Here is a 27759-nt window from a genome sequence, read left to right on the forward strand (position 1 = left end):
GAGACGACAAGCTGCTAAAAAACACACACTTTGATTTACTTCCTTTTCTGTATGGCACATATTATAAGAGGAGCTCTCAGAAGAGTGCAAATAATGGGGAGACGAGAGGCTCTTAAAATGGCGGTGGGTAACGTTGGGTCTTATTCTTTGTTGCGCCCGTTGAGGAGCGAGCTAAATGGGAATTGTTGCTAAATACTGAGAGACAATTAAATGTTAAAGCTGCCACTGTACATGAGAAAGTCAATAAAGTGAGCTCCCCTTTGTTTCATTTTCAGCTTATTGATCGTAGCAATAATCTCTTGTATCATTCCCCATAAGCCTTGTGAAAACCTGACCTTGGAATGGACAGTCTGTGTGTGTGTGTGTGATTCCAGGTTAACCCACAGAAGTATAAGTGAGAGCAATCACACGCGGTTGATCAGAGCACAGTTCTTTGGGGCATGCTCCATTTCCCACATCTCCCCATCACCGTTATTTGTTTCATAAAGCCTCCATCATAAATACTTTAAATGGATCTTCATTATATTTCAGGGAATGCTACAGGATTACATAAAGGTTAGTCTTGCGTCCTCATATTCACACACTGCGAATGTGCAGCAATGCCATTAGGAACTAAAGTATTTTAACTAGCAAATGTCTCTATCAGGTGTAAATTCTAAAAACATTCATTTATGTACATTAGGGGGAGAAAAAAGATTAGATGTACTTCAAAGCAGAGGTGACTTAACAGGCTGCAATTGAGCGTAAATGCGCAGTTTGCTGCCAAGAAAAAAAGAAGATATTTTAAGAGATTCATTGACCTTGACATACAGTCTTGAGAGTGTTCATTTCCATTTTTTTTTTCCTAATAACAAAGCTGCTTCACTGCTTATCTTTTGGCATAATATTTTATTATTATTTGTTAAAAAAAAAAAAAAAACAGTTATATATATATATATATATATATATATATATATATATATATATATATTTTCTTTTTCTTTTTATATCTTTAATTGCAAAAACGAAAAAACTCTTTTCTTCTAACAATTTTCTTTCACCCACCCTGTCCCAGAGCGAAAAATACGAAAGATAAATAATAATAATAATTATAATAATAATAATAAAAAATATATATACTTAGTATAGACTATAGTATAGACAGCAGTGAGGAAATAATTCTTAGCCCATTCTGTCTGATTTTGATATCCATATCCAGGTCTCCTGATTCCACTTATAATTTTTTGGGGGGAGAGTTGTACCCTTTTTAAAATATAAAACATTGGGTTCTGTACTGAAATAAATGTTTAGGGAATATTTAAATTTCAAATAGAGTATCACTCTAAACAAACAAACAAACAAACAAAACAACGCTTCTCCTCTAGCAATCTAAAAACAGCCATTTCAAAACCAGGTCTTATTTTACTAAAGTGATTTACTTCATTATAAAAATCAGATAGTCTGGGGCCATTTTTTATTCGTTTATGAATTCTTTCCCAGAATTTCATCCTTTCAATTCAGCTTTTTTCAATTTCCATACCAGGACATTTATTACATTTGTTTACTTTAAATTTGCAAAAACATAAAAAATTATTTAATTCAGTAATTGTTTATTATAAACATGTGTATTCAACAGATAAGAACAAAAAATGATGTCTTGTCATTAAGTTTTACAATTATTAGATAAAAATGAATTGTATATAATTTCTTTCCCCTGATAAACTGTGAGTGGTTAAATTCACAATTCATCAGTCTAAAAACTGTTATACAAATATGCACTATGTGGCAATAGGGTATAGAGTAAAAATTTAAAGAGTTAATAATCATCAAATAATGCAAATAATCTTTGTTGGCGGTAGAGGAAAATTCCTGTGAAATTGAGATAAATTGGTCAATGTGAACTTTCACTCCCCTTTCGCTTTGCATTTACATACACTACATAAACATTATTAAACCAGCAACATTCAAAATTCTCCAAAGGAATGCCCAGCTCATCAACAAACTGTCAAAAGAGCCTATGACTTTATTTAAAGCTTAATAGATATTCACTGTCACTAGTCAAAGGGTAGATTCAATTGACCTAAGCCCAGCGCACAGAAAAATCCGGAAAGAGATTAAGCGAATTTATCACATACTCTGCACAGCTCCCCTGACCGCTTCTCGAGAGCCAAGCGTACTGCAGGATAGTGTGATGGGGGCCAAGAGGAGAAGGGCTCTTACCCACAATCACCCTAGCCACAGGGCCAATTTACCAGTTCCCTCGCAGAGGAGGAGGATTAGAGGAGCCGAGGAGAAAAATTCCCCTTTAAATGACTTACCTGCATTAAACCGCGCTGGATTGTATTAGAAGATAAACTATGGAGGAAATTACTGAGAAAATAAATTAGACTTTATCTTAAATCTTTTGTGACATTTGGCATTTTTCACTCTCAACACCATTTGAATGGGGAAGTAAATGTTTACCAGCAACACGAAGTAAAGGGTGGATACAGTCGTGTTAATGAGGTTTTTTAATGACTCCATGTCATACTAATCTAACACGCTGTCTTAAAGATGTCATTATTAGTGCAATAAGCATGTAATGCAATATGAACTATTCCTCAAGTTGAGAAGACAATTAAAAGCATGAAATCCTTTCTCTGTTACACCTGCACTATAACACGCTACATTATCAATTACTCATGGCCACGTACATTTGCATAATTCAAACAAAGCTCTTCGATGGATCCCCAAATGTCATTATAATCATCCCAAAAGATCCCTCTTGAAGCTTCCTGACAGGATGGCATGTTCAAAGCTCATCAATCCATGACAGGGGGATGTAGGCCAGAGAGCTGGGCCGTCTACAGGGACCATCATTAACACACTAGCAGGAATCAGCTACAGGTTAACTATGTTGACTATACGAAACCACAGGCTACAAAACATGCTGGTTTTTGACGACAGATTTTTGCAAAGGAGTTTTGGGATGGAATCCATATCTTTTTCTGTAAGGTTTGCATATTGATCATACCTCATATGTAACACCCCGTTTACACATTAAGATCTGTTTGAGGTGATCTGATCACAAGCGGAGAGTGTAAATACAGGTGTAAATTTATCGTGATCTGATCACATTCAGAGGTAGCTGAAAACGCAAATGACCTCACTGCATTTGTAATGTAAATGCTAATCTGTCCTGACAACAAAGGTTGCCTCCTCACCGGTCATTTTTGCTGGTTACATGCAGCTTTAAAAAGAAAATAACCATTAAATATGTGTAAAAAAAAAGAAATACAGAAAATATGTGATGGCACTTCTTTGGTATGCCGGAAATCAACATAATATGAAATGTGTAGAACACACACACACACACACACACACACACACACACACACACACACACACACACACACACACACACACACACACACACACACACACACACACACACACACACACACACACACACACACACACACACACAATATTATAATATTATTCATAAAAACAGACTTTCTCAGCAAAATAGAATTGCAAGTGGTCACAGGATACACATTTGACATGTTAGGTGAAAACAGTACTATGCATCATCTTAAACAAGTAATATGGATGTATAACTCAAGATTGATCTTAATACCAAGTTTGAAAAGCCTAAAGCTAAAATGATGACAAACTATAAGTCGGACAGTTCAAATACCTCAGTGAATGTGCGGAACTGTTGCAGCTGAGAGTCAGCGAGGGCGAGTTTTCTCTGCAGTGTTTCCAGAGCCTGAGAGCTCTGCTCGGCTAAACCGTGCATCTGTGTGGACGCAGTCCGCTCCAGCTCAGCCATGGCCTGATCACATTCACCTATCCGCACCTGGAGGACGGTCACTCTCTGCTCCTGGGGATATGCACACAGAAATAAGAAAACCCACCCAAATAAACACTATTATAAATTCTCACAATTATTTCATGATTTAGGACATTACACTATAGATAAGAATCCACAGATCAATAGCATAAGATGAAACTGGGGCAAAGAATGGAATTGAGGCCAAACATCAAACAAGACTAATGGTAATTAGGTGAATAATGGAGAAAAAACACAACTCTTGCAAGACAATGAAGGATAAGCTGAAACAGAGTGCTTCATTTACAGAGCATATCACTAAAGTGACATTAAAATGACTGTGTGATGGAAATATGGTGGATGCAGATAGTCAAAGCTCTTAAACCTTTTTCTGAAGCTCCTCTTTGAGTTTTTGGCCGGTTGTCTCATGTTGTTGTTTTTCTGCGGTGGCAACGGTCAATCTTCTCTTCAGAGAGTCGACCAGAGCTTTCCGGTTAGTTGACTCATCGGAGAGAGATTTTATCTAACAAAGAAAAGCAATTGTTATTAAATTAGACTGGGGTCACTTAGAGCGAAATTTCAATTACTTCAATATTTTAAAACAGACAGTTAAATGTGGAAGTCTAGGAAGTTCAGACTCTGGATGAGTGACACGATCAATAACGGCAGAGAGAATAATTAATTCCAGGTTGCTCCAAGGCTGTTGCCATGGCTAGTACAGTATCTGTTGTTCGAGCAGGACCTACTTTCTTCTCTAAGTCTTCAGTAACTGCTCTGTGGCTCCGCTCGGAGTCCTGGCAAATCTTTAGTCGGCCCCGGACATCTTCCACCAGCTGCCTTTTCATCGTCACATCCCTCTCTAAAACACAGATCCTGTACGCAAACACATTCAGATTCTTTTAAGTTTTTTTTGGTTTGTTTTTCATATTCAGAAAAAAAAACTATTTTTTTTTTATGTGGACTCACTCACTTTAAAAATTAACAAATAGCAATTAATAATTAAAAAGAGAAAAAAACAAATAAAATGCCAGCAGTCTTGCAACCAGATTTGCTCCTAAATAGTTTAAACATCTACACATCTCCGGGATATAAAAGTGTTGGAATATGTTAACATTTGAGGGCTTTTTTACGGACTGCCTCCTTGACCAGAGGTGCTGTAATGATGAGTAAAGGTCCTTTTAAATAAATATCCTCAAATTCCAGAGAGAGAGTGCCTGAAGCAAATGCACTGAATAAATGTGAGAGCTTCTTATTGGAGTGACATTAAATTAAATAAGACTGGGTGGCCTGGGGAAATGGAGTCAGGTTACCCAACAGCCATTAATGAGAAAACCCATATTGACCCCGCTGTAGAGTGGACGAAGCTGTTTCTCCTGTTGACTTACAGCCACGCTTCACCCATCCTCCCCCACTTCACTCCATCTTTCCCAAAGCTCAAGAGAGCAAATGGCAATTAGATCTATAACATTTATTTTAGGGGTACGCGTGCCCAAAAAGAATAGCGGGATGGTGATACTGATGACCGGCGCGAGCCTCAGAACAGCCCGCTGAAACGTTTGAACGTTTGCTTTCCTTCGCGCTCCCCGCTTTGTCTCTTTAGTGTTGAGCTGCTAGATTGCTAATTCAAAATGCATTTTGGATGCTAATACAGTTGTAAGTGCTTTCATAGATCATGGATGCACTGTTTGCAGTAGAAAACAAAGGAGATGAATACATTTATGATATGGAAAGACAACAGGCGGCACATGAAAGGCAGGCCTTTATGAATAAGGCAGAGACCTCTGCGCCGGATATTGACTCAGGACAAGGCAGCATGCTTTGAAATTCACTTTTTTTGAAGGCAGTGCAGCAGATGTATTTTTTACAGTGTCTAGACATGTATTTCATTTAAACAAGCTGCGTGGCGTAAGGCGGCTACCGCTCACAGGGATTCCTCATCTGTGATTTCACATGTTGTCACTGACTGGCGTGAAACCTCTGAGTTTTACCTTAGTCCGGACACACGCTGTGACATTCACATAATCCTTAGCATGCACATTCTGGAGAAAAAAATTTAATAAAATCCTATTCTCAATCCATGCCTTTGTTTTCCAGTAGAAATGTGAACATACTTAAAACAAGAATTCTTCTTGAGAGGAAAAAAAAAAATACGGCATTTGCCTCAATGGCAGATATTTTGCACTGTTTCAAGCAAAACCTCAATAAATGTATTATTTACTATAACAGCCATTTTTTTTCCACTGAGATGGGCTAGAATCAAGTGACACAGAGAGAAAGGAAGAAAATAAAAAGGACAGGGAGATGGAATGCAGTTAATACAACAGACTGTCAGACTCGGTGCCCAGGGCAAGACATCTTATGACAATAGTGCATAACTACATGGGAAGGAAATTACACCTCCTCTCTCTGCTAGTATCTCTGCACATAGCCAGCTTCACGCGTTTCAAAATCTGGTGTTGAAGTCTGCCACATGGTGGAATCAGACACTAGAAAAAGGGACCCAGAGCACGAGAAAGAGAGGGTGAAGAAGTGAGAATACCTCAAAACTATGAAGGAAAGAGAGGGGATAGAGCGCATTTACCTCTCGTGCAGTTCCTTCAGTGTCTGATCTCTTTCATCTAACTGAGCCCTCAGGCTCTTGTTAGCAGCAGTGTGTTTGCTCATCTCACTGCTGGCACTCTGTGGAGAGAAAGAGTCACACATTTATCCTATCATCTGATATCCCATTGTGCACGACTCATTTATGAGTATTGAGCCATCGGGATGCTTAATGAGGATGCTGTTTCACATCTGTTTCACAGAAATATACACATCTACATGTACATAATTGTCCTGTGTATTGGCTCTAGTTTCCTTTATAGGGCAATGATGTGACACTAATTTTTTGTCCAGATATATACAGTTATTTAAAAAATATGTATATTTATTTAGACATATTATGTGTGAGGCTTAAATTAAAAGGTGAGGCTTAAAGTTAAAAAAAGTAACGGTCTGGAGATAAAGCAATTAAGTACAATGTTTGATTCAAATTCTTTCAAAAAGTTAAACTAAGTAGTTTGATATATTTTTTATTATTATTGCGGTAACACTTTACAATAAGGTTAATTTGTTAACATTAGTTACTATATTAGTTGACCATCAGTGAAAAATATTTTTAAATCATTTATCGATCTTAGTTAATGTTAATTCCAACATCTACTAATACATTATTAAAATCAAAAGTTGTATCCGTAAATAGTATTTAATGGACCTCAGATAAACAGTTGGAGTTTTATTAACTATCATTAACAAAAATTTATAAATACTGTAACAAATGCTCATTTTTAGTTAATATTAGTTCTTTAATTAAAAAAAGTATAACATTTTAAGAAAAAAAAGGTGGCCCAAACAAAGTCAGTAAAATACAGCAAGCCCTTTTGTTATCCTGACAAGAAGATTGTAATAATAATTTCAATAGTTTCAATAATAAATTACAGAGAGGACCCCTGTGGATACTGATAAATGTCCACCATGGTCAGTTTTTTTTATATTAGATTATGTAAAAAATTATCTACTACATGAAAATTCATAATTTGCAAAACAAACGAATAAACAAAAAATAGGTTATAGGTTATTGTAGTTTTTTGTATATTCGTTTTGTTTGTTTTATTTGCTTATTTTTTCTTTTTAAATGAATAAGACATGCACACAAAGTCATATATTCAAAGTAAGGAAAATATTTATTTACTTAATGGTTATACTCTGTCTTTTTTAGAGCCTTTATATTTAAAATTAGCATATGTGAAGGCTCGAAAAAATGCTCGAAACCCACAAAAATACAACGTCTACAATTCTAAGAACATTACACTTGCATTTTTGATTTTTAAAGGATTTTTCCTTTTTATCATCTCAGACATGCTTATTTGTTACTGAATCTTAGATTATTTTTTGGCCCACTGTATATTTATATATTTATCATTTAAAGCATTACTTATTACGCTGGGTTTTGATCTATTTAGTGGCACATTTGCTCAACCTCTGTGAATGTGTGTCAAGGTAAGAGGCACACGCACAGAGCGTCTGAAAACTCTGACGACAGGTTGAGTTGGTGGGATGCCTGTGATCATGTGAATGATGGATATTTGTATGTGCACCTTGTCTTTAGTTGAAAGGAACGGAGGACTCGTTTATGTAGCACACATCCTGACTGCATTTCACACACACCCACACACACTCTCCTGTCTCTTGAACATGACACTATCATTGAGCCCAACACAGAAATATAAAGAGCAGTGCCAGACCCCATAAATCAGTTTGCTGATATTATACACCAAAAGTGTCACCAGCTTTTAACACACGGACTTGTTTATAGGAGAACAAAAATTAAAATAAGGAAAACACTGTGATGGCAAGTTCACACAGAACACGTTTTTGCTTTGAAAAACGCAAGATGCGGGCAGTGGAATGGGGAAAAAACCACAAGGTCTCGAGACGTGTCTTTTAAAAGTTTAACTTAATTTAACGTAAGCGTTGCGCATCATGAAAGTGTTCATTTTTGAATATGCATATATCTATAGCCATTGGTCACTATTTCTTTAATGAGTAAGGTCACTTCTTTCCGGTTTCATCCATTCATAAAATAACCTTAATTTAATACTTCTATTTAACCGAAAAGTCAAATCATATTATAATAGACCTAAGATAACTTACTGAATAGGTGTCCAAATAAGATTAGATGTTGCTTTAGCAAACATGGGTTCATTTTCTCATCTTAATAGCCTGACACTTCTTGTTTACTACTAGAAACCACTGCTTTACATAGCAAATAATACAATTATTTAACGTTCTGAAATATTTTAATAATAATTCACACTTACATTATTTTTCAATAATTCAATTCAATTCAATTCAATTCAATTCAATTCAATGGCCCGTCGTCAATTATTCCTTATATATTATATTATATTATATTATATTATATTATATTAAATACCTTGTTTTATAATGTAGCTTGCTAATAAATCTGGTATTGTTTACTATGAATATTGTTTGCCTGTGATGAATTGCTTGTTATATTCCTCAGAAATTGCTTTGGATAAAAGTGACCGCTAAATTAACAAATGTAAATAGTAGTTATAGAAGGAGTTGTTAAAACGACCTAAAAGAACCACACTTTATAAAGAAAAATATTTCTAAAAACAGTGATTTCATAAACCATTGTCATGTCTATTTGTTATGTACTGATGCGAATCGTCCCACACAGGTTACTGTTTTAATCTATCAGTTAAATGTATAAACTGTACCTATTGAACTGAAAATAATTGTAAGAGACCTTCAGTCGTTGAGTGAGCTGTTTGACTTGGGCCTGCAGGCGCTCCGGGTCTATGGCAGGGGGGTTCACTGGTATTTGCTGTCGGATGCGTCTCCACTGCTCTAACTCCATCTGCAGAGACGCCTTTTGTTGCTCCAGACCAGCCAGCTCGCACGCCTGCTTCTGCTCACCAACACACAAACAACAAATAAACAAATCCACATGTAGGAGCTCTAACAACAGCTGCGAAACAACGGAGCAGATAAATATCAATTAAGTGAGCAGCACAACAAAAAGGCAAAAGTCTGATTAAACAGTTTCTGGTTAGTTTTATGATTAAGGAGCATTTTTTAGGCTCAGGACTACATATGAGTTTGCGATTAAAGCCCTAAATCCGATTAAAGCCAAATGCTAATAAGGAGGCAGATCATTCCTCCATTTTTCTGTTGATTGTCAGCCTTAATAGAGCCATTGTCGGCTCGTCCCACTGCACTCTGGGAGTTTATCAACACTGCGTAGAGCTGAAAGCTGAGCACCAGGGCTAATTGCACTCTCACTCACTAACACACACACACAGTTACTGCATAGAACTAAATGAATAACACAAAGCCCTGTTTGGGGAATAAAACCACAGAATTTTTAACAACACTCAGTTGTGATACTTCACCCTCTGTCCAAACATAATGATTTCTTACTGCACCTATCATAACATATAGGGAAAATCAACACACACACACACACACACACACACACACACACACACATACACACACACACACACACACACACACACACACACACACACACACACACACACACACACACACACACACACACTCTGGTGGAAGATCTCAAATGCCATTCAACTGCTGATATCTGGGTTCTGACCTTTTAATAGAGCATTCTCTCTCACTCTCTTTTTCTAGGTTTGTGCTAATGAAAGTCATGCCGGCATCATACTAAGATGCATTGATACTGTTTCCAATCATTTTAGGGTTTATTCTATTTCTGCCCCCCTATAAGCCAAAAAAACACAGATTTTCAAATTGCCAATGACCTCATATGATGATAACCTTCGAAAAATTATAAAGGTATACATTTAAAAAGGTATAAATATGAAAACATATAGTACTGTGCAAATGTCAACCATTAGATGTTGTTTTAGCAATGGTATAATGACCTTATATCATTATTTATCAGTCTGTTTATTAGAATATATATTAAAAAATATAAAAAAAAAAACAGTATTAATTAAAAAACTGATAAAATCCCAAAGAAATGGTTCTATAGGTTAAAAATGCTATTATTTAGTGACCTCCACTTACACTTGCACAATAGCAGGAACCTAGCTCTCTCAAACCTAAATGGAATGGAAAAGGACTGGAAGGCCAAGAAAACTTTCAAAATATGATGAGAAGTTTCTCAGAGTTTCTTCTTTGAGAAACGAAGAAGTCCAGGAGGTCACACTAAATACTGATTTTTGCTTAAAGAAGCCGTTTTGTTCAGATTTTTTTATTCATTATATTGTTACTTTTTTTGTACATATTTCCTGTATTTCTGTTTAAATCTTAATAAAAAGACCGAAAAATAAAAATGGATTGTCATTAAAACATTCGTAAACAACAAAGTTGATGGTATACAAATTTTGCACAGTACTGTACATTTTGGTGTAAAAATATACATTTATACTGTGACAAACAGAAAACATTAAGTGTGATATTATAAAGACAAAACATTTGATAATTATATATAATTTATATTGTCATTGTACTAAAGTAAAAATAAATAATAAAAAATATTATCTGGAGATCATTAAATAAATAATGAAGTTTTAAAATAAAGATTTTAATGATTATTCTTAATGTTTACACTAGGGCTGTCAAAAAAATAAATAAAAAATAATAATAAAAAAACTGTGCATAATTTTGTATAAGTTGTCTAATTTATACAAAAAATAACATCCATAATACTAATAATATAAAATGTGCTAAATGTGACACATATTTAATTATTATCTACAATAAGTTAAAACATGAACTTTAACAGTCCTAAAAATGCATTTAGTCAAATTTAGTAGTGTCTTTTCCCCTCAAATTTTACGTGGACCCCAATAACCCTTTACAGTCCTCTGGGGGATACCGGACACCAGTTTGAAAACCCATGCTATAAACCACTGTTTGTTCACTATGGTCCACAGTGTTTTAAAAATTATGTGTATATTTTATATAATTATAATTTTACATAATTATATATATATATATATATATATATATTTTTTTTTTTTGCTTTTTTTTTTTTGCAAGAATAAATTAGCTTGAGCTGATTTGTCAGGTCTACAGATCACTGATTTACGAATTGCCATGACCAGTCAGTCACCTGGAGCAGTAAATTAAACTGTCAAGCTTGTTAGAATCCAGTCACACTCGTCTCTCTTACCAAACTTGGACGAGATGTGGGGAGGTTAGTTGGGCTTAACGTTAACAGCTCCTGAAAGCCTCACTGTCAGACGAGGAGTCTAATCCTGAGGTAATCCCGACCCTTCCTAAAAAAGAAACACGGACTACACCTGCAAATTACGCAGATTACAGGCCCGGCCTGTCAAACAGCCTGTCAAGTCCCTCCTCCATGGTGATAGAAGGGGTTCCGCCACACTGCCCTCGTAATCCCAGCACTATGATTAATCTGAACGGCTCAAAGGAGTGACAGCCATCTTCACGAGAAGGCTGACCTGAGTGGGGGTAGATAGGTGATGGTGTCTTACCTGTCAAAGTACATTTTGTGTGTTTCCTCTGTCATCCGTAACAACATGAGCTTAGATTGAGGACAAATAGAGCACTTTTGTCACCTACACTTATTGTGTCACAGCACCAGCTTGTGGTAGGAGCACTTGGTGAATAAAATAAAAATATGTTGATTCTTTATTTAAGGAAGAAAAAAAGAAAGACAGCAGCTGGAAGCTCTGCAGGGATATGCGCTGTGATTGACTGATGAAAGTGTCACTTCACTGTTGAGCATGTGTTCCACTTAGAGAGAACAAGGGAAACACACACACACACACACACACTACAGCAGATGCGTTATATAAGGTGCTGCTAAAACCACAATTCTAACACATGTACGGAAGGGAGAAGCCATTCAACTCATCTAATATACATCACAGACTCTGTAATAAGAGATCCATTCTCTACTAATACTGCATATGACATCCGTGTGATCACTACAGGAGCTCTGTGACACTTCAGCTGTGGTACAGTATGACTACTCTGCTTCTAGGTTTAATTGAACTTGGCCGTTTATCAAAAAAGCTTTGTCTTTTCTGCCTAGGCAATATGAGAGAGAGAGAGAGAGAGAGAGAGAGAGAGAGAGAGAGAGAGAGAGAGAGAGAGAGAGAGAGAGAGACATTAAAATGAGCAAAATAAAGGATCGATACCAGACCACAAAGGGCACAGGGATCAATGTGAGCTGAGAGAAGTGTGACACCCGACACGAACACTAATACAGAAGAAACACAGACTCTCACTCACACAGACGGAAGAAAAAAAAGAACCAGAACATGAATGGATAAAAATAATGTGTGGAACTGTGGAACTTGGCTGATAATAAAAAGTTCAAAACTGATGCAATTACTACTAAATAAATTGAACAACAGAAAAAAGGTGCAATTTTGTCAGGAACATAAATTTCACTATTTTTGCTTCCAGCTAATAGAACCGTTATAATAAATATCCCACCAGTAATCTTGCTGCTGTAATGACATTAATTTCAATATGAGTTCAATGTGATTTCACTTTTATGCAACAGATCAATAAACAATACATTTACATTTTATGCAACATTTTTTACATCACTTTGTCAATTTTCACCAATATTATTATACCAATAACATTTATTCCAAGAAAAAGTTAAAGCCACTGACATACACACAGAAAATGGAACCAAATTAACTATCTGTTGTTTGAAGATTTTTTTTAATTCTCAGTCTTTTTTCTTTTTTCCTCCTCTTTTTTGATATTCTAGAATATAATATTTTATCCCATTCAACTTATTTGTCTTTTTTCTCCTCTCACGGAAATTCTTTTATCTACTTTCATCAAATTTTTAAAGGACAGTTTACAGAATAAGAATAAGAATGTGTATACGATGATGTGCAAAAATGGTACAGTGAGGATGGGGAGTTCTGTTTGAGCAAGATAATTGTTTTTGTTATTATTATTATTATATTTGTAAAATGAAAATAAAAAGACTTTAATGCAGAATCAACCTTTGTATTTAACTGAGAAACAGCAGTTATAGTTTTTCTATTCTGAATAAGTGTATTTTAACAAAAATGTAATTTGTGACAAATACTACTATTTGTCCACTAATGCACAGACTAACTATCTGGAATCCTGAAATGATAGAAACGGCTAATGAAATTCCCCATTTCTTCACTTTTCAATCAAGTACTACTTCAACACTCCATTTAAAGATACTCTATATTTAAACGACTCGATGCACTAAATCAATTATGTTTAGACAACCAATATGATACTGATGTTGGACTTAATATTGACAACCATCGGAATGTCTGGAATGTCAAAATGTCTTGGTTACCAATGTAAATGAAGAAACACTCAATTTGCAGGGGGTATCTCTTAACAATGATGACTTTATACTGCAATCTAAAGTGTCAGATAATAGGTGGGTTATCAAGATGATGTGAGACATATTCAGGTGGTCACATGATCTCAACATGATTGACCATTCTTATATAGACTAAAATAGCTTTTACTAGACCACTGATATCTCAAGTGAATAATTAATTTTTAACGTCAAAAAAGTACCTTTCATTTATTTAGGTGTAAAAGTTTTTTGTGGACAAAATTGATCTCTTTTTTCCCACCTGCATCTCCTTCCATCATAGGAACATCTGCTGGTGGAGAAGTGTTTTACTCTGAACCCCCCTGTGCTGTGGGATCAGACACCATTCTAAGACCCAGCATACGGCTAGGTGAACTCATGAATATACACAAGTATATTTGCATTCAAAGGTGCAGAGCTGGATTTGACACCCAAGTGTTAAAACCCCCACCATTCCAGCTGATAGTGTGATGGCGGGCTGCTGTCTTTTTCCCTGGCTGCCATAGTTAGCACTGATGGAGTCTTATATCAACTTATATCATATCAACATTTGCCTTGTTGCCTAATACAGATTAATGTGTCTCCCTCTCCATTTATCTATCTCACCCTCTATATCACATAGGCCCATTCTTCCAGATACACAGCATTTGGTTATCACCCATTACCAAAACGACCAGCCAAATGTTATAGGACAAGTAAACAACACATTTTTCCGTCAATACTTGGACCGGAAAAAATTTAATCATTTTTGGCGATGAATATTTTCTGTTTAACGCGTTAAAAATAATTAACACAATTTACGTTGGTTTTTATTTTATTTATTTTTGAAGTAGCTTTTAGTATGTCTTTACCCCACATCCTTTTCCATTACAGTAAGTTAAAATATTTAAATGAAATGAAATTAAGTTGTTCTATTTGCACTGTTCTGTAATTGAATCAGCAATTTAGGCCTGGCTTTCAATTATACTGCAATATTTAATGGCTATAATTAATCTTTTTATCTCTATTAATTAAAAAATAAAATAAAATAATAATTTTGTATTGGTATCAGTGATAATGGCCTTCATTCATAGTACTTAGTAAAAATATGCTAATAACCAAATAGTTAAATATCAAATATTTAAAATACTGTGTTTATATTGTTTCCACATTAAAGCTACAATATGTAATTTTTTTCACCGCTAGGGGTCGCTAACCTCTTACAATAACAAAGGAGTAGGTTGATGACACATAAGCGGAATTATAGAACTTGTCGTCATGCCGAAGGATCTAATAATGTTTATGGATGAGTGAATACATTGATGTTTTTAACATAACTGTGGTGTGAAGCAGGTCGCGATTGCTAATGAGAGACAGATATCAGCGCCACATGCGAATCCTGTGGATATAAAGGAATAAGGACATTTCATTCTACCGAACTACCCGCAAGTGCTGAATTAATACTCACACAGGTCAGTTTATTAGACGAATGAAACTTGTGAGGTAACGCAGCGCTGTTTCACTTGGTCTACACTATCACACTGCATTTGAGTGTGTTGAAAGTTATAATGTTTTTCTATGTGTTAGTTTGTCTGTATGAGACTAGCAGTGAGCTAGATCAACATTAGAATAACACACTGATCATATTCTAACATTTCATCATGTTGAGCTATATAACATTGATTAGTTTTATGTACATTTGCTCACCTGTCTAATAAAGTACATGCATGAGTGACATCTCTGTCAAGTTGAAGTTTGTCACGGACGTGGAGCTCTCGGCATCTCGAAAACGCCATAACGCCAAAACGTCCATAATGTTTGAACGAAACAACAACAGCGTGTGCTGTATTAGCTAGATGTAACGCAGTTGTCCACGTCTGTCGCCATGGTTACAATGGCAGTACGAGCGGAAACCAGGGATAATGCGGATATTACGTCATTGACAGGCGAAAAGTGAACATGGACGAGCCATTATTTAAAAATCGGAATTTCTCTGAAATGAAAAATCTTTGGGAACTTTTGGGATATTGTAAGTACACAACTGCCGGAAATATATCACACTGTGCAAGTGATTTTTGGATATTTTATTACAAAAATCTTACACATTGTAGCTTTAATTTAAAAAATATTGAAAATATATTTATGATTACAAGTTATACGTTATATGTATGGTAAAATGTAAGGTAATGATTGTGAACTGCACAGACTGTTTTACGAGGAGGATGTGTCTGGTTCCTCTTAAGGTATTTTCTTCACTCTACGGAATTCATCTGTCTGTCTGTTGAATCCCTGTATAGACAGTATTTTTTTCTTACAGACAACCATTCTTACACAAGCCAATAAGGGAAAAAAGAGACAAAACTCTCAAATTAACATAAACTACAACACACAGTCACGTTCCACACACCACTGTGATTTTATCACCTAATCAGACGAGAGGATCAAATCTGGACACTCCACCTAGCCAATTAAAGAGGGTGATCACACTACAGGGCAGCAGGGGGCAGCATGTAAGGGCACTCAACCTGCTGCCCTTTCACCACTCCATTAATAATGCATGATTCTGAGTCGAACAAACAAACAATCATATATGCGCATGTGCAAACACACACACACACACACACACACCCACACACACACACCCACACACACACACACCCACACACACACACACACACACACACACACACACACACACACACACACACACACACACACACACACACACACACACACACACACACACACACACACACACACACACACACACACACACACACACACACACACACACACAAAGTGTCACTGCAGCATGGTGTGTTTGGGAAAGAGAGGTTCTGGACACTTGGGCATTCATCTTGACCCCCTGTTCCACTCAAGAGTCTTAATCAAATCTCAAATGGGCTTGGCATTTCCAGCCTCACAGTCTAACTGGAGCCAACATACGACACTGTGCATGTGCATTCGGGAACAAAATGACATATGTATGAGCCTCATGAAGTCTGTCTCCACACATCGCTACACAAGTATGTCCAGACAATTTAACAGACTCTAGGGGAGAAAATGTGAAAATAAATGACCATAATTAATAAATAGTTAAATAAATAATTCACAATAGTTAAACAAATAGTTCAATTTAAATATTTTCTTAACTTTTTAAGAAATCTTTTTCTAATAAAACAAATTAACAATGATTTAAATGTCTATTTACCTTAAAATCACCTATTACCTTTTTTTAAATAAGCAAATACCTCTATACGAGGCATTTCTAGCTCTCTATCTTATAGCCCATAGTAATTCAATCTGGAACACAAATAACCTAAAAGTATGCTAGATTACATGTGTATTTTAGGATTATAATGCTGTAATGATACTTGAATAAACAACTTGCCTTGTACCTTGAAGCAAAAGGGTTAAAGTCCTGACTTAAAGTTACATTTACAATGATTTTTAATACCTTAAAAAGTTATGTAATAAAAATATTTTGGATTTCCTAAAATAAAAAATATTATTCTTTAGAATGTTTTGTGAATTCTGTGAAGCCCCGAGAGTGAATAAAGCGTTAGTGGAGTCGCTCTGGTCATGCAGTACCTTTGAAAGCTGTTTGCTGGCGTTGAGTTGCTGGAGAATGGAGTCTAACTGCACTTGTGTTTGCACTTGTCTCTGCTTCTGCTCTGCTGCGAGCTGCTGTGCTGCTTGTTTCTCTGTCTGCAGGGCTGCGACTTGCTGCTGGAGGGACAGAAGACGCTGTCGCAAAACAGCATGGGACTTTGATATTCTCTTCCTCATCTTCTGCAGGGAGACACCTGAGAGTGGTGGTGAGGACAATGCTACATTCAGTCTCTTTTCATTTGTTACTAGGTTTAAATAGCATTATGTCTTATAGTACAAAACCAGCTGAAGTATCACAACAACATTATATCAACAACATTCAGCCACTGCTTTGTTATTGCTGACTGCTGTGGCTATAACATTATTTTAGCGAATATTACACAAAATGAATATAATTTTCTCTATAATTTATTAAAGAATATTATAGTATCAAATTATTTTCATGCAGCATTTCGTTCTGGTTAAGCCCTTGAGTCTTCATTTTCACCAAAAAATGTAAGAAAATTTTGCTTCAGTAAAAAATTAATTTGAATCTGAAGTTATGTCTTCAATAATAAAACAAACAATACAATATTAAGACCTGCATCTTGTAATTTTAGCATGTGGGGCATGGTTTGCACATGCCGCAAATACTACAAAACAGATATCATGGCATGCTATTGTGCTTGTATTCCTTAACAAATCTTTTATATCAAACATTTTCCTTTTTTTGTGTTTTCAGGAAGCCTTACACTACTGTTTTGGGGGTTGGTGAGAATTATTATAAAAAAATAAATAAAAATTATAAGTCTCTTATGCTTGCCAAGGCTGAATTTATTTGATCAAAAATACAGTAAAACAGCAATATTGTGAGATATTATCGCAATTTAAAATAATATTTTAAATGTATTTTATTCCTGTGCCATCAAAGCTGAATTTTCAGTGTCACATTATCCTTCAGAAATCATTTTAATACGCTGATTTGGTGCTCAAGTAACATTTCAAAGCAGTTGTGCTGCTTAATATTTTTGTGGAAACTGATACTTAATTTCAGATAAAATTTATTTAATACATTTTTTATTTAATGCATGATTAGTGAATAGGCACTGACCCCAAACATTTAAATGGTAGTGTAGGTTAGTTATTAGCTTGGCCTTCTAGTTAAGAAAAGCTCTTTTGAACAAGATATCATGATAATGGGCTACAGTTGTGAAATGCCATTCAAGAAGGGGAACAGAATTCTGCAGTGCAATAGTCTTTTGCACAAAACTGGCATTTTGAGCTTTAAACCGTGTCTACATCGGACGCAACAGCTAAAGGCTGTCTACACTGGACAGGACAAAGCGCCCACTGCAAAGCATTTGTCCTTCGTGTCAGTACGTCATAAACAGAATGAGGCATCAGTTTACTGACAGAATCACTGTTTATAATAAGTTTTATTGTTTTTTTGTCGAGTCACGCTGTTCGCGTCCGGTGTTGACAAGGTGTTAGGTACAGTGATATCACCATAGCATCAGCATTCCATAAAACTCAAGCAGATGCATGGGAATACTATTTTACTAGATCGCCATTTGATTTTGCAGCTAAAATGTACCAGCATTGTGAAAGAGCCTCTTTAAGGTGAGCAGATTTTTTGATAATAAAATAGTTTCTTGTCAACATTCTTATGGACAACTATAAGCAATCTATAAGTATAACAATTTGTTTAAGCGATCCAATGTCAACTTTTGACTCAAACAACTGTGGGACTCAACAAATAGATAGAAGTGGGGCAGACGGGACAGTAGGAATGTCTGGAAACCTTTTTGTAAATATTCATTATCTTTGCAATTACAAATTGCATATTTTGCTTGATGAATGACACTGATGAGAATCTGTTTTGATATTTATAGTAGATTCAGTTTTCTATTCTGTTTTTTAAGAATTTATACAATAAGGGCTGTACAAGCCATCAAGAGAGAACAATCACTCATCCTGTAAGAGCCTGGGCACAGTTGCGTCAACCAGGTTACCTTGGATTTGGATGTTTCTAGTTTGAGATTCCTCTCCAGGCTCGTCTATGGGGCAGATCAGCATGTACCTGCAGCCCTGCAGGCAGGGAAGAGGTGGAAACACAAAACATGACACAAAAAGCTGGGGCAACAGTTTAACATAACGTAACGTGGCGGCTCACGGCAGAGTGACACAGAGGAAGCGTTTGTAGTCACATCAAAGAGGCTTTGGCTTTTCCCCTCGTTTGTATCGAACACTATTTAAAAAGGTTTTGATCAGTCTCTCTCTCTCTCTCTCCGTGGGTTTGATCATGGATTTATTCAGAAGCTCTTTAGTGTGACACGGGCGGCGCAGTGCTCTGCTCCACTGTCACGCCGATGTGAGCCAGTACAGTTGACGAGTACACAGAGCCATTCAGGCAGGATCTAAGAGAGAGCTGACAGCTGTAGAGCTGAGAGGAAGTGAAAAGAGGAGAAGATATGGAGCTTCCATGTTCCCTGAGGGGATGGGGGAGAGCCAGCGGAGCCCTGAGAGACTGACGAGAAGAGATCGCACTTTACAGGATCAGACACCTCTGATACGCATCTTCTGATCGACACATCTGCTTAAATTCAAGCATTTTCTTTCTTTTTTTACTTTGCAAATGAAAAGAGGCAATTTCAAGGTGAAGAGAGTAATTTTTTTTAACTCTAAATAAGCCATTCGTAGACTGATTCTGTTCAAAAGTATTAAAACAACATGGCCTCATCCAATTACTTGGGCCCAACCTTTAAGTAGATCATACTACAGCTTTCTGCTTAAAAGCTATTGACTATAATGTTAACTATAACATTTAAATAATAATTCTGTGAGAATGAGAAAGAGGAATAGATCTTATTAGATAAAAAAATGTATTAGACCAAAACTATGGCTGTGGCTTTATGTTTGGCCAACCAATGGCAGATGGAGGGCGTTTTCAGAAACTTGAATTTAAGGGGTCCTTGTTATAGTGTAATTAGATCAATAAGAACTGAGTAATATTAATTAACATGTACTCACAATAGGATTAGGGTTGGAGTTTGGTTATTTACTTGTAATTATACATAATTTACTGTTATTACTATATTAAGAGCATGAAATGTGTAGCAAGGACACTGCAAAATAAAATGTTACTGAAACTTCTTTGAAAAGTCATTACTTCTGCAATAAGTTGGGAGCGCAGAAATTACATAAGAGCCATTATTATTATTATTATTATTACATAATGTACTTCACCTTTAAAATGTCTTTGTTACTTATGAATCTATTGACTATTTTGTTCCAAACAAAACATACTGATTTGTAGACAAATGACAATTATTTCATTTTAGCAACAACAACAACAACAACAACAACAAAAAAACAAAAAACAGATAAGAAACAAAATGTTGTGTAACAAACCTTAGTCGTTTTCTGAGAAGCTCGACGAGTCGGAGCAGAATATCGACTTTGCAGGCTGTCAGAGAACTGTTCACTGTCACTGTGGAGATAAAGTTATAAAATATCTATTTACTTACCAAGATAAATAGATATACTGGGGACTACTACAGTATGTGGCGTAGAATTCATATGAGAATGGTTAATTAGCAGAAAACCAGACAACCCTGAAACTTAAACGGCCATGTGTGGTGCGTAACTGCTGAGGCACAGTCGGGACGTTCTAAATGCTGCGGCGTGTCATTCAAGAGCCTCTTTGAGACAGATTTGGAAAGCTTCCAGCATGCCGTTTTGTTGAGTTAGTGGTGCATTTGGGTGAAATAAATATGTGGATCATACCATCCATCATGTCATAAACTCTGATGTTGTAGGCGACATAAAACTTTCATGAAATAATTACTGAAAACGCTGCTTGATTTGGAAGATGTTAAACAGCTTGTCGACATCTGGTAGAGAGCCGAACAGAGTCATTCAAAATTTATCCTGCTAAATTAGAACAAGTATAGGAAAAGGAGGAGAGAAGGGAGACACTGGGACCACAGCAGAATAGGAACGTCACAGGAAAACTCAACTGATTGGCCAGGGTTTGCCTGGGACTCCTCCTCTGTCAGGGATGAATATGCAAAGGAATCACAAATTAAATTAACCTGCCAAACTGTCAATTTCAGGGCTCATGACGTTGGGAAAATGGCATTGGGCAGAGAGTGAGGGGCTGCGGGCGGGTTCAGGTGCTTTCTGGCGCCGGTTCAACTCGGCTGCTCAGAGGTGGCTAATTCTACATGCAAATTTCAGTCAATAAGCTCCTAGCAAGACATCCCAGGATAATTCAAAGGATCAGATTTTTTTTCCCTCTTTCTGCCCCCCTCTTGCTCTTTTTCTCTCTTTTGAATACCAACTAGACAGAAGCTGGGATTCAATCACCCGTTTGCTTGTGTTTTTGCATATGCGTGCTGTCCCTACAGTCAGAAAAATAATGAGAGCTTGAGAGATGGAAAACGAGAAAGAGACAAGGATAGTGAAAGGTGGGGGAAGTACCTGTCTGCGCTCATGTCCTCCCAGTCGTCCTTGGCGGGACTGTCCATCCTGTTCTGCGTCGAGCGCATGCGTGTTCTGCTGGAGGCATCAGCCCAGGGCGTTTTCGACCTGATCTTGTTGTTAGCCAGCGTGGCAGGTTTCGCCTTGAGATTAGCTGCAGACCGATGGAAATCTCTCTCGGCTCGAACTACTCCCAGTTCCTGTCGGAGCTTGAGCAGCCTGTGTCTGGCCTGGACAGCAGATTTTATGGCCTCTTTTGCTTCTCGCTCAGAACTCTGCAGCTGGGCAAGCAGTCGGTCCTGTTCTTCTCTGGCCTGGGCCTCCTCGGCCTCCTTGTGTTGGTGCAGGAGCTGAACTCTGGCCTGCAGATCACCCCGCTCTACAGCCATTGCTCTGTTCGCTTCCTGTAACGCCCGGCTGTCTTCTCGCAAGCGCACGATCTCGCTCTCCAGAGAGACCATTTGACTTTGTAACTGCTCTATCTGTGAGAGTAAGCAGAGGCACGTGAAAAAAACAATTATCACTACATCTTTTTGAGACATTTGTGCTTTAAACTCTCGTTTGGCCTTTATGGAGAGGGTCTGTTCCGGGCCAAGTGAACAACCACTCTGTAATTTGTTACTCATGGCTAAACATAAAAGAGGGCCATTTAGGCAGCTTGTCAAATCCTGGTGGAGGGTGTGAAAGAGAGGAGGGGATGCCTGCTGGGTGTATACCCCCAGGCAAATCGCTGCCTTTTATTTAGCACTCTCGCTGCCTTACTGCCGCAGCACACCACCTTTCAAACAACATTAGGCCCCTTTACGGCTGGCTGACAACGACTCAAACCCCCCACCCCACAACTCCATCAAAAATTATTTCATTTATAATGCGTTTGCAGGAGCACATAAACAGCAGTCTGCCCCTGTGGGTTATTAAGTTTAACATGGTGCTTGTCATTCGGTAATAAAGGCGATGACAGCCCCCATTACACGACCATATGGCAGCTGCTGGCATCGCTCACAATGCCATCATCTGCTCCGAATTATTCCACAAACCATTTCATTCCTCTACTCAGAACGTTCCCTCAGTCCTCACCAGCCCGTCCAGCAACAACCAAGCTAAATGTTGCTTTAAGGGAAGTCGAGTGCTTTTGAATAGACTATGAGCTTGATTTGCTCAGGCTAAATGCTAATGACAAATGATTTGCTTGTATTAAATGAGTGAAGGACCCAGTGTCAAACATCAGCAGTGTGTCAGCAAACGCAAACAGAGCAGTTTAGTTTCATTCAAATGAGCCTTAAGCGTGTTTGCTGTGCTGTTGATAGTTTTGCAGGTTGATGGCTTAAATGAGCGATCCATACTACAGGAAAACTTTTTTTTGTGTGTGAACACATGCACTGTTATGAACATTTTGCATGGCCTCCATCCAATTTTAGACAATTTGAGATCTACATGTTAACTACTTGCATTCGTTTTGAGTTTCAAATTCTTGGCCAAATTTGAAACCAAAAATTATGGACACACTGAAAACCAAAGTTTTAAATTAGACTTTGCCTAGAAACACTAAACAATTCTAAATATTACAATACTTTTGATTACACTTGTTCTTCATTCAGGCTGTAAAAATCTTAAACATTCAATAATATTTCAAAATATTGCACAACTGTAATTGTGTAAATTAATGGATGAAATGTACTTTTTGCTAATAAACACGTTTTTTTATCCTGTAAAGTGCTTAAGGATATGTATTTTCCATTTATAAGAGAAAGGTGGCTTAAACTCAGTCACAGCCTCTGTTCAAGCACAGGTAAATGCTCTTTATTAATATGCTTCTGGGGATGAGGATTTTGATGTGTTTTTGTCAAGATTTTGGTGCATCCCTACTTTAGCATCAATAAACTAGTTGGTTCATTGACATAGTAACACTTTGTAATAAGGTTTGATTTGTCAACAATTGTTTATGCAGTAAGCACTATGAACTAACAATATGTTTACCGCATTAATCCAGGCTAATGTTAATTTATACATATGCTAATTGATTTTATCACTTCAAATTGTATACATTTACACTAGTTAATGTATCATGAACAAACATAAATAAAAAAAAAAACACAGAACAAAGATAACCTATAATAATAATAAATGCTAATTTATAACATGTATAGGATAAACAAGTGGTTTTGTGTAGTCAAGCTATACAATCTTTGCCTGTCTGTCCAAGTATACTGTACATGACACAATGTATGAATATTTGAAGAACTAAATACACATCACACCTGTCTTTCGGAGAAAGCAAACACCTGACATTTTTTAAAAGACTGAAGAAGTTTGACTGAAATTAAGGTACCACTTTACAATAAGGTTTCATTTGTTAACATTAACTAACTACATTAGTTAACATGAACTAACTATGAAAAATACTTTGAAAGCATTTGATGATCTTAATGTTAATATCAACATTTACTAAAACATTATTAAAATCAAAACTTAAAATCTGTTAATATTGTTTAATGGACCTCAAATGAACTAACAATGAACAGTTGTATTTTTATTAACAAATGTTAACAAATATTACAAATTATGTGACTAATGAATTGCTCGTTGTTAGTTAATTTTATTCAATGCATTAAAAAACTAACGAATGGAACCTTGTTGTAAAGTGTTACCAAAATTATTTTTTAAAGTGCATGTTAATGTTTATGATACCAAACAAACTGAATCTCATTGTAAAAGTGTTACATTTCATACATTTTACGTTTGCCAATAGTCTGTGTCTTTGTTCATTGTTCTACAAAAAATTCAGCTAAAGGCTGAACATTTCCAAACACGTAAATGGCAAACAGCACACGGTTGGTACCTTCTTAAAAGTCTGTTCTACTCTTCGTGTGGATGTCTTGATGGGGGTGCTGCTCCTCCTGACCTCATCCTCCGACACTTCCCGAAACAGAAGCTCAGCTGAAGGAATAAAAATTCATACTGTCACCTGACAGCCACTTTCCTAATTCAAATAAATTATCATTAAATGACACATAATTTCTGGTCTTTTTAAAGGTCTATTCAACCGAATGAGCTCTTAAAGAGGCCTTTAATGGACGGACTTTTAAAAAAAGTACTCGTAACCACAACTCAAAACCTTCTGACCTGAAGCAATCTTGCAGTCTATTGTGGAGTAATTCAAATTCATTTTTAAGGTAATTGTCAATGTATGATGGAGTTTGTGCTTTGGACTTCATGGCAGGAACTTTGTTGCTATGCTTGTTTTAAGATGGGAAAATAAATACATTTGGAGACCAGAACTTTCTGCCGCCTCTGGTTAATAAAAGTTTCATGGTGAATGTGGATGCTCATTTGTCGAATGAAAATGTTGTGAAATATTTACAGTCAGGTTTTTTTTCTTCTTTTTTTTCTGACCTTTAGACAGTAAGCAGCAAGGCTGAAATTCTAGTGAGTCACAGACCTGTCTTTCTCAGTAGCATCATGCATACACTTGCAAAAAACAACAACACTATTCACATGTGCACACACACACTTGTTTTTATATCATTATGTAGACTTTCCATAGACTATGTTTTTATACTGTACAAACTGTAAGTAAAGCTTTATCTATATAGCCCCTTTTAAAACAAAGTTTGCAGTGTGCTTAACAGAAGAGAAATACACATACACACATAGAAATTCCGGGTACCCCATCTGAGTCAGAGAGCCTTGCTTTGTGATTGTTGTTGTGCAAATAATGTGCAAATTATTGCAAATACTTTTGTGATTAACTGGATTTTTGCTAAATATTTTTTGCTCACAATTTCTACCTGATATTATATTACTGCTTTGTCTTATTTTTCTGTCTTATTATATTACTGCTTTGTCTTATGTCTTTTGACTATACTTGACCATCAGTAGTCTACATAGAGTCCAAACTTGCAGATTTGAGCATAAGATTGCTGCAGAATTCAATGCATTATTCACAAAGTTACACATCCCCCACCCCTTGCATGTTCATTTATTAAATATTTTGGCTAATCTGACAACACGTAAAGCAACCTATAACAGTGGCATACTCTCAGCTATCCAGATAAAAAAAATAAAAATAAAAATAAAAAAAAATAGGATGCCATTGGCTCTTAAAAAGAAACATTTATGAGCCACACGACTTATTATGAATGACATTTGTTATATTACAGAATTGTGTGATATACATGGATGCTAAGAAGCACTTTCATCTACAATCACTTTCTATCCCAATGTAACGCAGTGGATGAAGTTCCATAGGGAGATGCATTAAACATTACATTTTCACTTTGTCATTGCTAGAATATGAGTTTGTATATGGAAGAGTTGCTGAAGACTGTGTAGTACATAGTGTAGTACTAGTCCATTGATAGAAACATGGGCTTCAGTTCAATTACATACTGTAGTTTCTGTTTTTAACATACTTAAAAGTTTTTTTTTTATACTATTTATTTATTAATTACAATTAAACTCATGGTTCATGATAAGGTAGTCAGCTGTGAATTCATAAATGGCCAATTTCATGTCTTACATATAATTGCATAGTTTCTGCAGTGTTTTCAAATTTAAAGGCTTTTTAAGACATGAACAAAGAAAACAACTTTAAAATTCAAATTTTTGACAAAAACAAATAAAAAAAAGTTATAAATTATAAACATTCAAGCCTTTAAAACATTTTTAAGAAAAGGAATGTGCTGCTTTGAAATGTGCAGCACTCACGTTTAATTAAATTATAGCATTTATGCCACATTATGCCATATGGCAATTCCAAATATGAAATATGGAAATACGGAATAGGGAAAGCATGTGTTTTGGAAACGTCACAACACAACAGTGAGTTTCAAAACACTACTACTAATGCAATTCATCAAGGCCTCACCCCTTTAGTTGCATATGCCTTTTAAATGAGGAATAATGTGACGTACGTTTCTGGAGGAAATCTCAAGACTACAATAAAGGCATTTCAGAGAATTCATAAAGTGTTTACTGATATAGAGAATTGGAGTGACTTTGCTCAAACAGCAACATTACACAATAAAGAAAGTTGAAAATGTAAATAAGCACAATAGGTCTTTTCAAGACCTCTTGAAATTATAATTACGACTTTTATTATACCATTGAAGATATTTAAGAATTTTTATGGCCTTAAATTTGTTCAAATGGAATTTAAGACTTAAAAGAATCAGTTCATAAGAGTCATTTGTTTGCAAATTGGACATCACTTCTTCACATGGTTGCATTCAACTGTTGTGATGATAAAAGAGTTAATTATAATAACTAACACTTTCTCATGACACAGGCATGGATTGATGTAGGAATGGTACCAACTTTCAGAAATGTCCCTACCAAGATTTGGCCAATTTTCCCCAAAGAACTTAGTGTGCTTATACACTAGAGATCGCTCTGATGGAGCGTTTGACGGATAGGAATGTACAAGATCCTTTCTGAGGGTGTGGAAAGAGCCATGTGAGTTTGAAATCAATTGGGAATACAGCAAATTGGATTTCCGAAAGCACATCTGGACCTACCTCTCTCAAATTCTCATGGGTTAATGGTCATGTCATAATTTTATTTCGTGATTTTACTGGAACAGAAAGGGGATGAAAGATGAAAGTGTGTGTCTGCGGCAGCTGCATGTGGGGAAGTGCTCCATGCTGTATAATGTTGCCCTGTGCCACCTATGACCTGACTTTGCCACTGACCAGAGGGAAGGATAATACTTAATGTAACAAATCTTAAAGTTTTTAAATGACTGGTAAGAGGAGGATTTATGGAGAAATAATCTCAGATATAAAGGAACATGATAGGTCAACAGGAGTTTTGTTATTGTTAACCAAAACTATAAAAACATTTATATAAAAAAAATTCTATAAATATCAGATGAAAAACTTCTTTAATTAAAATTATCATGTGAAAAACCTCTTAACACTAGAACTACCGGAATTCTATTACTAGAATGGCCATAGCAGTCATTCTGACCGCTCATACATTATTTGCATATAATTTCAATAAGCTA

The 27759-nt window shown here is 36.2% G+C and overlaps 1 protein-coding gene across 5 annotated transcripts in view; it reads right to left on the bottom strand.

The window, feature by feature from the left end:
* Positions 1-27759, bottom strand: part of cntln (centlein, centrosomal protein) — a 154135-nt gene that overhangs the window by 10145 nt on the left and 116231 nt on the right. For all 5 annotated transcript variants that reach the window (XM_082165635.1, XM_082165638.1, XM_082165637.1 and 2 more), the window contains 10 exons: positions 24595-24692; positions 21756-22237; positions 20685-20763; positions 19286-19361; positions 17274-17488; positions 9105-9266; positions 6375-6472; positions 4540-4666; positions 4179-4316; positions 3659-3844 (listed from right to left, as the gene is read on the bottom strand). In XM_082165635.1, coding sequence (XP_082021761.1) covers positions 3659-3844; positions 4179-4316; positions 4540-4666; positions 6375-6472; positions 9105-9266; positions 17274-17488; positions 19286-19361; positions 20685-20763; positions 21756-22237; positions 24595-24692 — 1661 coding nt within the window. The remainder of the gene's footprint in view (positions 1-3658; positions 3845-4178; positions 4317-4539; positions 4667-6374; positions 6473-9104; positions 9267-17273; positions 17489-19285; positions 19362-20684; positions 20764-21755; positions 22238-24594; positions 24693-27759) is intronic.

The sequence above is a fragment of the Leuciscus leuciscus genome (genome assembly GCF_965113295.1).
Source record: "Leuciscus leuciscus genome assembly, chromosome: 3".
NCBI classification, from domain to species: Eukaryota; Metazoa; Chordata; class Actinopteri; order Cypriniformes; family Leuciscidae; genus Leuciscus; species Leuciscus leuciscus.